We start from the raw sequence: 12,230 nt of genomic DNA on the forward strand, positions 1-12,230 counted from the left end.
AGTATAGTATACTGGAATAATAATAACATATGTAAAAAATAAAATGCTAAAACAAAATACATACTACATGTAATAAAAAATAATTAACTGCACTTGTAGTCATGGACGCCTTCGCCGTTGCAACAACAGGCGCAGCTATCGAGTCCAACGATTAAGCAAGTCGATAACTTGATACTCATTCTGATAGATATTCCTGACATGCCTGTACCAGTGAGTAATTTTATAATAATATTAACATTATCAACTATTTATAGGTTTTTTGAGTATGAATTACGAATTGAGATAATTGATTCCTTTACACGTGTAATAAAATGTAATTAACTGTACTTGTAACTTGTAACCATGGACGCCTTCGCCGTTGCAGCAACAGCCGCAGCTATCGAGTCCAACGATTAAGCAAGCCGATGATAATTTGATACTCGCTTCGACAGATATTTCTGACACGCAACCTGCACCAGTGAGTAATTTTAATATTAAAATGATCAACTATTTGTAGGTAGGTTTTTTGAGAACCACAAATTAAGATAATTGATTCCTTTACGGTTTTGTTGTAACGTTGTTTATTTTTTGGCCAATGTTTTGACAAACATATTGTAACAACTTATTTCTCCTAAGTAATCTTTGAGGAGAATGTAAAAGATTGGTCAAAATGTTGGGTAAGAAAGAAGTAATGTTAGAACAACCGTAATAGTTAATTTCATTATTTAGAACAATAGATTGAATATTAATAGTAAATTAGAAATATGTGTGTATATCGAGTGTCTTTATTGTTGTAATTGTAAGTAATTTAATTAAGGATTAAAAACAGATCACTTATGAAAATGTGAATTTATTTTTTAATTACCTGCAGGTATTACCTCCTCCGTCCGAGACACCTCCACCGTCACAGCAATCAATTGCTTCAACACAACGATCAAATGCTTCAGAGCGATCAACTGTTTTATCACCACAGCGATCAATTATTTCGTCATCAGAACCAGAGAGAAGCCTGAGAGAGGCCACGGGCGCGATTTCGCTGTAACTTTATTTTGAAGCGCCTCTATGTCCACAAAATGTGGACATTGAACTACGTGGCCAATGTCTATAAATATGTAGGTAATGTCCACGATTTTGTGGTGCTCTTCCGTGCTATGTCTACGACCTCGTGGTAACATATCCTCGAGGATCCTCGAGGATCAACGATTAAATAGAATAGATACGGCCAGTTTCACCGTCTTTCGATTCACGAGGCGAATAGACACGATTAGGAATAAGAATAGGAATAGGAATAGGAATAAGAATAGGAATTGTAAAAAATATTTTACATATATATTACATCTATATTACTTTTTATTTTTTAATTATAAAAAATGACATTAATGCCCCTACCCTTACTTCTACCTCTGCCTCTACCTCTGACCCCACCCCTACCTCTTCCCCTGGCTGTTCCTCTTCTTCTTCCTCTTCCTCTTCCAAGTGTAGCCGCAAGGGCCGCATGTATAATGTTTTGTAAATCTCGTGTCTGAAACAGAAAATTTAAAAAACATGTTAATACATGCAAAATAAAGAAGTAATAATAACTAATTAATTATAAAAATAATTATAACAATAATCATGATTATTGTTATAATTATTTTTATAATTAATTAATCATGATTATTGTTATAATTATTTTTATAATTAATTAGTTATTATTACTTCTTTATTTTGCATGTATTAACATGTTTTTTAAATTTTCTGTTTCAGACACGAGATTTACAAAACATTATACATGCGGCCCTTGCGGCTACACTTGGAAGAGGAAGAGGAAGAGGAACAGCCAGGCGAAGAGGTAGGGGTGGGGTCAGAGGTAGAGGCAGAGGTAGAGGTAGGGGTAGGGGCATTAATGTCATTTTTTATAATTAAAAAATAAAAAGTAATATAGATGTAATATATATGTAAAATATTTTTTACAATTCCTATTCTTATTTTTATTCCTATTCCTATTCTTATTCCTAATCGTGTCTATTCGCCTCGTGAATCGAAAGACGGTGAAACTGGCCGTATCTATTCTATTTAATCGTTGATCCTCGAGGATCCTCGAGGATATGTTACCACGAGGTCGTAGACATAGCACGGAAGAGCACCACAAAATCGTGGACATTACCTACATATTTATAGACATTGGCCACGTAGTTCAATGTCCACATTTTGTGGACATAGAGGCGCTTCAAAATAAAGTTACAGCGAAATCGCGCCCGTGGCCTCTCTCAGGCTTCTCTCTGTCAGAACAATCAGCTGCTTCATCACCACAGCGGTCAACTACTTTCTCCTTGCCCCGATCGACTGCTTTTTTTCAGCAATCGATGCCCTCAGATTCAGATTCTGAAATATTGAGTCCTCCGTCTACTTGTTTTATGGGAAACCAAAAACCAGTAAAAAGACAAAAGATCGACCTGGTAGAAAATGCATTCTCTCAAATTAATACTACTTTAAGTACGATGGCATTGCGGGTATATTCCAAAAAGAATCCGACACCGGACGAAGACGATTCTGATGTCCTTATTGGGAAGCTGGTCACCGCAGAATTAAAAAAGACTCTTGAACCAAAGAAAAGTATTTTGAAAAAAAAATTTATGGAAATTTTGTATTGTTGACAACTTGAACTTTAATAAATACTATAATAGATGTTTTATGGTAATTCTCAAGGTCATTTATTTATTAAAATATAAAAATTAATACATATTATTATTATTATTACTTCTATACCATTTCACAGTATAATGTTAAAGCAGAATAGCGCGTGCATAAAACATGTCAGTTTTAAAAAATTATATATACAAAAACGGCAGAATTTTTCAACTTGCATCACGATGTAGTCCTTGATGTATATATTCGTACTGCCACGGAACTTCGCCAGCAGCTGTCATAAAATATGACGAGAGAGTATCCCGCATCGAATAAGCCTCTCTCGTAGTTCTATGTGCTCTACATCTTCCGATGGATCTTAAATGATCATTTCCTGGTAATTCTCGCCATTCTCCTTTAATTATTTGCCCATCAATTTCTCTATCAGCGAATTGAGGGGGGCAATATCTTTGCTGCTGTGGTGCTGTCTCGTCGTTTTTTGTTTTTATAAAATTGTGCAAACACATTGCTGCTAGCACAAATTTGTCGACGACTTCTGGCCCAGCGCAAATTGGCCTCCGAAGTATCCTCCATCTGGCTGCAAGGATACCAAATGTATTTTCAATTGTTCTCCTAGCTCGTGAGAGTCGATAGTTAAAAATTCTTTTTTGGTCATTTAAAGCCCTGCCCGGATAAGGTCGCATGACGTTTATCGGCATTTGGAAGGCTTCGTCGCCAACAAAATAGCAAGGCGTTTCCTTATTGCTTCCTGGTAGACGAGCTGTTCCTTTTGGCAAGTTGAGTGTACCTCCATATAAAGCTTTTCCGAAGGCTGATCTTGACAGAATTCCTCCATCAGAATCGCTGCCATACGCGCCAATATCGAACAACGTAAATCGATATCTAGCATCACAAACAGCCATCAGCACGATGCTAAATGTCTTCTTATAATTGAAATAGACAGATCCAGAGTTCGGAGGTGCCTGAATGATAATGTGTTTACCATCAATCGCTCCGACACAATTTGGCAAATTCCACAAAGCTAAAAAATCTGCGCAGATCTTTTTCCATTGTTCTTCTGTTGGAGGTTTTATGCAGATTGGCATTAAAACATTTGCTATAACGGAGCATGTTTCTTTAACGATGATATGAGCTGTGGACTCTCCTACTCTATAGGCTAGAGCTACAGATAACATTTGATCTCCTGTTGCCAAATATCTGTAACAAAATTAATATTTTAATAATGCATTTATTTATTAATTTAAAAAATAATATTAAATTTTTTTACTTTACTCTAATTTTATGGGCTGTAGCTTTTTTTGCAAAATTTCCTTATCTAGTTATATGTACAAAGAAGGGGGATTATATTAATTATTAAAAATGCAATTAATAAATAAAAAGTAGTATACCATTTGAAGTAAATATGATTTAACAAAAGAAGTATTTATTTCAACAACCTTTTGGCAAAAGAAATTAAAAATAAACGTTACGACGTTTCGATCCTTGGAGTTTGAATCTTTCTCAAGAGATCTATAAACAATATGATTTACTTCAATAACAAATTTACCTCAATGTTATTGCGAGACGCTGTTCTGGACATATCGATGGTCTTATACTCCTTTTTTGCAAGTGTGGGCCCACTAGCTGGAGCAGTTCATAAAATGTAGGCACATCCATTCTCGTATACCGGAAAAAGAGATCCGGGTCTTCTTTCAGTTCTGAAAATAGAGTTGCAAAGTCGCCATACGCCGCTCGTCCTCTATTTATGGGACGTACCCACCATCGGCGGTTTTTCCAACGTTTGCTTTTTTCGGCCTTCCACGCGGTGTACAATGCTGCCACAGCTATTTGCATTGTACAGATAAATAACAATAACTCTTCATCTTCCATCGTAAGTTAACCTGAAACAGATATTCGTTAAAATATAACACATAGGACAATGTATATACATAAGTATATACATATGTATATAAATAAATACGTTTCAGAAGTACTTACCAAGTAATATTTAACTTAAAAAAGTATATACTCCAAAATCTGTTGCAGAATTGTACAGTCGATGTTGAATTTAACCGCTTTGACAATTACAGGTTATGTGCTACGTTCATATCTGAATCAGATGGTAGGAAGGCTACACGATTTCTGATTGGTTCTGCGCTTTTATTCCTATCGCACCATTGTGCATTGGATGGCGATAATTTCTATCGCTATTGCTATCGCTGTCGCTATCGCTATCGCTATTGCCTATTGTGCAAGGGGCTTTAGTATAAGACGTTGGCGATTTAGAGGCGGAGAAGGAGACAAAGATAATACTTTTTTCTTAGAGATAATTTTTTTAGTAAATTTCCATAAAGTATAAATTGCAATTTGAATTGCAGTTTCACGTATAAACATAAGTTTAGAAATAATCAGAATCATACAGATAAATACAAGAAATCATCAATTGTTAAAGACATAAATGTGAAATAATTCAAGCATAATCCATTTTGTGAATACTTTCCTCATCATAATATCTGAAATTTGGTTTGCATTCAATCTTTCCAAGATTTTCAGTAATTCAATAGTTTGAATGATATATGGACTTAATATTAAACGAAGAATGCAGAAATCTTTACAATTGTCTCTTAGTTTCTTTTCACAAAATAGATGATGTTATTCAAAACATAATAAATTAAAACATACCTATCTCAAATCATCAATAAAATAAACATATAAATGTGGTAAATGATTACATAGAATAATTAGCTTAATTCAAATATATATGTATGGCAATGATTGTTATAAAATACCAACTCATTGAGTTGATACTCAATTAAGAGAGAGTGAAGTCCTTTGATATATGAAAAATAGGATTTTTTTGTAAGAATTCAATTAGAAACCTTCTTTTAGAGAATCGTATAATTATTCCATGTAATTTCACTTAAACAAATATAATTCATAAATCATATTATAGAGCAGATGAGTATATATCAGTATTATACTCATGAAACGTGTAGTTCGAACGTAAGTTTAAAAGTAGTTTTCATTCGTTTTCATAAGCATTCGTCATAAGTAATTATTAGAAATCAAATGAGAATTCTTGAACATGAATATATATAGGCACGTAGAAAAGTGCGTAATCGATCGTACTTATGAAAGGATTTTAAGAAGAATTCTTTACTTAAATCTATGCTGCACGCAATACATATCTGGAAATCTAACGCAAGAATTGATATCATGAAATGTTGTTATATACAATGGAAATTATGACTTGTTAGTGACTAGTATGACGATGCGAAAGTTAATGAATTAATAAACTTTACTTTATATATATACTATGGTTGCAACCGTTTCGTTTATAGACGTCTTTGTCCCAAAATGGACGACACAAATCAAATACTGGATATCTCCATGGCCGTACATAGACCAGAGCGTAATAAGAGCTCGAGATTTCCTGCAACCAAAGATCCGATGTATAATCGAATGTCTGTTTATACAACCATCCGCAATCTTAGGTCAGACGAGTTTGACCGATGATCAATGGATTAACAGGGAAATCGTCGAGTTACCTTTATGTCGAGATTCTCCTTACGCTGGAATTCGTCTCTCCAATCGTATGAGATAGCCTTATCATCCAATATTCTTAAGTTGAGGACACAGGGCGGTTGCCCTGCCTCATATTCTCGGTTGAGGACACAGGGCGGTTGCCCTGCCTCGTGTACGTGAGATCGTTCTCTCCCGTAATGGCCGCCGTGATACGTCGAGTCCTTGCTTTCAGGGCGTGACATGAGATAATGGCCGTCGTTGCCTTCCTCCAATTTTCTCTCTCTCCTCGTCGTGGAGAAAGAATGATACAAAGCAGATCGCGAGTCTGGTATACAACAGATCGCGTCTCGAATGCTTCTTACGTTCGTACCGACAAATCGCTATTTTAGATAATTCGGACTGCAGAAAACACAATATGTGACTCAAAACGATATTGATGCAACGACTGAATATTCTCGAATACCCGGGTTGCTGGGCCGTACGCGCGCTCTCGAGCTTCCCCACCTTTTTCCTCATCACGTGATACATGCGTGACGCGGGAAGCGGTGCGCAGGGCTACCAGCTCGAGCGCTCTCACTATGAAACTAAAGCAGGCAAGACCTGCCCTGTCGTGGTGAGTTCATGGAACCTTTAGTAACTAACGTTATACGCTAGATGACTGTAGCGCTCTATCTTTCTTACGGAAATGCCGGTGCATTTCAAACATCGGTCGAAACCTGAAACATAAAAAAGATTAATTAAAGACATTAATAATAAAGTTCCTAATTACTTACCTGATTATATACTTACCTTGCATGACAGATGTCATATTTTTGATATTCATTTTATCTTGACATACATTTTATATAGTTAATCGTATAACTCTTCCAAACGAGTTTTTTAATACTTGCGTGATACATATATATAAATATATAATATTAAGAAGTTATATTAATAATAATAATATGCGTTGCTAGTGTTAGATACATATAAAGATAAGATTATTAGAATAAGCGTAGCGTACCTTTTGAACGTGCCAAAAAAGCATGAATTTTTTATTTTGTTTTTATTTTAAAGAATCCTGTCATTTTAAGTTGTCAAAAGACCGTTTATAGCAAGGACCGAAGTTATGCTAAAATTTCAATATTTTGAATTAGATTCATTAGCAGTGAGTCGAGGCGAGTCTAAATGTACCTTTATTTGGGTAACTTAACTGCCGGATGAGATTTTCACTCAATCAGCTGATTTCATGAAAGTATGATAATTTTTCAATTTTAACGGTGGATTAAGTTTACTTGTGATCTCCTGAAAAAATCTCTCTCTCTCTCTCTCTCTCTCTCTCGATTTTGAACCAATAATTAAGACTTTGACACTTTTAAGTGAACTTTTGTATTTAGGACAGAAATGAATAAAGAATAGTATGGATGGATTCGTAGTGACCCAGAGAACACGCCTATATGGTTGTTTCAAAAGAAATAGCCATATTTCAACTTTTCACCACTTTAAGTGAACTTTGTTGTTTACAGTCCGAATTTGATAAAATTAGTCTCAATCGTTTTTAGTCCTAAATAGACTGCCTATAGCGTCGAAACATTATTTTTCTCATTATAACGAGATTTCACCTGTTCAGGTGAACTTCGCCATTTATGGTGCGATTGCATTAAGAATAGGCTTAAATGTTTTGTTTTGCTCTAGAGAGACTGCCCATATAGTTTATTTAACGAAGTTTGCAATATTACAAGTTTTTACCACTTTGGGTGAACTTTGCCATTTGTGGTGCGATTGAATCGTAATTAGTCTGAAAATGTTTCTACCCAGACACCCAGAAGCGAGCCACATAGTTTAATTTTTATATTTTTCATTATTTAAGAATTTTGCGAAATTTTGCAAAAATTGAGAATAAGCCTCATTGTAATAAATAAGGATATGTACGTGTTGTAGGGACGTATGGAGTAAGAGTATATAGTCCTTTTCTCAATTTTCGCAATATTTCACGAATTGACCATTTTGGGTCAAAAGTTTAAATAATCAATTTTTTAAGATGCAAACGCGATATATTTATTTAAGGAAACGGTCTAAAGACACCTATAGCGAGAAAACGCGAATTTTCTTAAAGTTACGAAAGTTGATCATTTTGAACAAAATTGTTAATTTATTGAATAATTAATGATTATTACGATAGATTTGAGTTCAGTGGGATGTAAAGAGCTCAAATATATAGTTTATATTTAATTCGAGCCATTATTTCAAATTAATTTTGGGGAACTTTCGTATTTTGCATAAATATTAACTTTTAACGTTATAATTAGTTTATTTATCGTAAGAGAAATCCAACAAACCCTCATTTATTCAAATCGAAGCATTTTTACAAATTTTTATAAATTTTACGAAATTGTTAATTAATTATCAATAAATATGCGTATGCGTATATGATTGCATGGATGACATTGTATTAAAGTAAGAAAAATGTTCCTGAAGTCAGAATTGCATAATTATACGCGTACAAAGATTTCGTTGTCATAGGTCAGTAACGTCAATTTCTGAAATAAGCGTGTTAACTTAATTTTAATGACAGATTCGTTAATATTGAGCATAATAGAATGCGTTGGATGCATTTTGCGAGCGCCAAAAGCGTTTTATAAGATTTTACCTGAAATTCCTAAAAAAGGGGAAAAGCGATTATTTTGCGTTAGTAACATACTATTTACATTAAGTATACTTACCTATACTTACCCAATAAGTCCTAATAGTCCTGGAATGCGTGGATAACGTACCTGAAAATAAAAAAAGAAATTAAGTGAATGAATGATTACGCGACATTAGAGACACATGTAATAAGCAGGAATTAACCGCCAATTGTTGTACAGAGTGATATGTGTGAATGATATTCCAAAATGGACAGAAAAATGCATTTAGGATTATTATGCGTGGGATTCATCATATTATTAATTTCATTCATCTTATTCCATATTTGTGCCCAGCTGCAGAAATGAATAGCATGGAAAATGTAATCGCATGTCTAAAACGTAAAATCATTTTAATTAACGTCGGCAATAGCCTTTGATGTAATCTGATATTCTCGAAGTTGTTTACTTCTTGAGGAAGTTTTGTTGAACATGTTCAGACAATTCGCTTGCATGAGTGAGTGAGATAGCAATAGTGGTGCCACTGGCTGCTCATCGGCCACAACCGAAATGGTGGGAATAAACAGCTAGGAGAGTATATAAGGGAGCCCGAGTAACAGCTCGAGGTCTTTCCCGTCTATTCCGTTCTAACGTAGTGAGAGTAACGTAGTTAGCTTTCCCGTTTATTTGTGTAAATCGAGTATTCGAGAATTATCTTGCGTAAAAATTAGCTATCGTATACATCGTATATGGGAAAGATTAGTTCGCGACCGTGCGTACTTATAAGTATCTTTCGTATTGCGAACAATTGTTAAGCAGCAATTATATTGTTTGATATATCCGATTCGTAACGCGGGATCGTACTTGGCAACGCCCGATAGCGGTTGGAATGCAATTCATTTTTGCATTTGCGTACCTATGTACCAAAGTCTGAATATATTATTTTTCGTTATTGTTAAATCAATACAAATCTACAATTTATTCAATATTCCTATCCTATAATCCGGATATCTCATACGCGACGCGAACGCGAGTGCGGGACTTTGAAAAAGACATTGTCCGATAAACGCCAACGAGCTAAGCAGCGTGAAGATTATTACCTTTGGAAGGAAGGAAGGAAGCCATTCGTCAAGGCGACTAAAGAGCAAATACGTTCTGTGTCAACGTCTAAAACACAGTGGCGACCATAATAAATCTATTCAAGTAAGTCTCTACCTATCCAAGATCGTGAGTTCGGTCACAACCTAACCTGACCTTGCAACCGACGCCTAAAGGCCAGCCAGCATTGTCGCCCTTGGATCTCCTGTTGAAAGGAAAAGCTACAGCACAGATGTCAGCGAAGCGGGAGGCGACGACAACCAAGGAGATTGTAAAAACAAAGGCGGAAATAAAAAGTTCTGATCCTAGAATACATACCTCCACTCCCAGTCCCAATGACAGCTCGAATAAAGACGATCTCAGCTCAAATGCTGATACCACAATTCCTCTCGATGACGCGACCTGAGGATACAGCTCCAGCAGAGTCACAAACACCGTAAAGATTGGTCAAGACCTGAAAAGTAAAAAGATTAGTAATTAGAGGCAATATTAATAATTTAATAGAGTGATACGTAAAGTTCCTAATTATATAGTCTTACCTGATTATGATAACAAAAGTATTTGAGATACTTACTTTTTGATATGACACATTTTATATTCATATAGTTTATCAGTAATAGCTCTTCCAAACGAGCTCATATTAAATATAATAATGGCGTGATAATAAAGTTATATACATATATAATATATTATATACTCATTATAGTATTAAGAAGCTATTGATATTAGATATAAAATTGACAAGAGCGTGATAGCTCTACGAAATACCAAAGAACATTATTTTTTAAACAAAACAATTTCCGTCGCCAGCAAATAATTCAAATTAAGTCGTTTTATTTTCGACCCAACTGGCCAATTAACACAAAATTGCATTATTTTTTATTAATATATACAATTGATAATATATACAACATTATTTTTTATTAATATATATAATTGATAGTCATCCTTAGAGAGCTGTATAGCGAAACAGCTGTTTTATATTGTTTTATTTGATTTTTCGAAATAAAGATTTTCTTTGAATTTTAGTTTAGAATCACCTTCAGTGAGTCGATACGAGTTCAAATATACCTCACATAAAACAAAATAGCCATCAAATGAGATTTTGACCTAGTCAGCTGATTTTATGAAATAAGCGTAATTTTGATATTTTCATGATGGACTATGATTACTAGTGATATCCAGAACCCAAATATATGCTCATTATTGATTTCAAATCAATATAATGTAGATTTTAACACTTTGAAATAAACTTTTGTATTTTGGGTGGAATTGATAAAACGAGGTAATGGATGGATTCGTAGTGTTCCATAGAACAGGCCTACAAAGTTTATTCTGATTAAAATGCGATATTTTAACTTTTCACATTTTTGGGTCTACTTTTTTTTTACAGTCCGATTTTAATAAAATTAATCTTAAGGGGGGATTCTAATGTAACGGGTAAAAAAAATCGAAAATTTTTTTTGCATAAATTAAAAGTATAACATCTTAAAAATATGCTCCTACAGTTATAAAGTCGAATTCGCAAAAATAAAGAAGTTATAGCTCTGTTTAGTGAGACGCGCCAGAGTCCCAAACAGCAGGCAGTCGGCCGGTAGGTACAAGAGCCTAACGGATCGATATTTAGGGTCGGCTATTGTTATGTTTGGAATCTTTTGAAAGTATTTTTCTATTAAATATTAAAAAAGTAGCGAAACTTGGAAGAAAAGGAAAATTGACAGACGCACTTATAAAAAAATTAACAAAATACTATGGATTGACGATAAAAAGGCATTCAGATTCCGTAAGTGATATGAAAAAAGCCATAGGCTACTTATTATCATATGTGTTCGACTGAAGAAAATCCACAACATGTATATTGTCCACCGGGAGATGAAAGCTGGTGTAAGGGGCGAGTTGCAGAAGCGACTGAAAAACTTGACGAGTATGAGCATCGGCCTGCTTTTCATCAGAATGTTCAGCATCATCTGTTGCCAATTTATCAAGATCTGTCCAAAGACGATTTATTAGAAAGATGTTTAGGTGGATACACCCAAAATTGTAACGAAAGTTTTAACGCATGCGTTTGGCGTCTAGCTCCGAAACATCTCCACTGCGGTTCGAAGACTGTTGACATTGCTGCTTATATTTGGCTACCGCAATATTTAATGAAGGTTATTTTCCTATATTAAAAATTATGAAAATGATGGGCATTGTCATTGGACAACAGAGCAAGACATTTGCCGAATGTCATAATGAGAAACGACTATTTAGTGCACACCGTCGTAGCTTAGAAAGCACTAAAGAGGCTCGTACAGCCAGAAGAATGGAGAAAACAGTACTGCAAGACTTTTTCGAAGAAGAAGAAGGTTTAATGTATGGAGCCGGAATAGCAGAATAAACGTTCAAGTCGATTTTTCAGCGGTAAGTATCGTGAAA

General features: G+C 34.7%; 1 protein-coding gene and 1 pseudogene across 1 annotated transcript; one reads left to right on the forward strand and one right to left on the reverse strand.

Moving 5' to 3' along the window:
• Positions 1-2,650: 2,650 nt before the first annotated feature.
• On the reverse strand, positions 2,651-4,797 carry LOC139811523 (uncharacterized). The gene is made up of 3 exons (XM_071775789.1): positions 4,585-4,797; positions 4,154-4,487; positions 2,651-3,804 (listed from the first exon to the last, which is right to left on the reverse strand). The coding sequence occupies exons 2-3, from the start codon at positions 4,474-4,476 to the stop codon at positions 2,817-2,819; spliced, it is 1,311 nt and encodes a 436-aa protein (XP_071631890.1). The 5' UTR covers positions 4,477-4,487; positions 4,585-4,797; the 3' UTR covers positions 2,651-2,816.
• Positions 4,798-5,943: 1,146 nt separating this feature from the next.
• Positions 5,944-12,192, forward strand: LOC139812097 (uncharacterized; annotated as a pseudogene).
• The last annotated feature ends 38 nt before the right edge of the window (positions 12,193-12,230 follow it).

Source organism: Temnothorax longispinosus, chromosome 4 (genome assembly GCF_030848805.1).
Source record: "Temnothorax longispinosus isolate EJ_2023e chromosome 4, Tlon_JGU_v1, whole genome shotgun sequence".
Taxonomy (NCBI): Eukaryota; Metazoa; Arthropoda; class Insecta; order Hymenoptera; family Formicidae; genus Temnothorax; species Temnothorax longispinosus.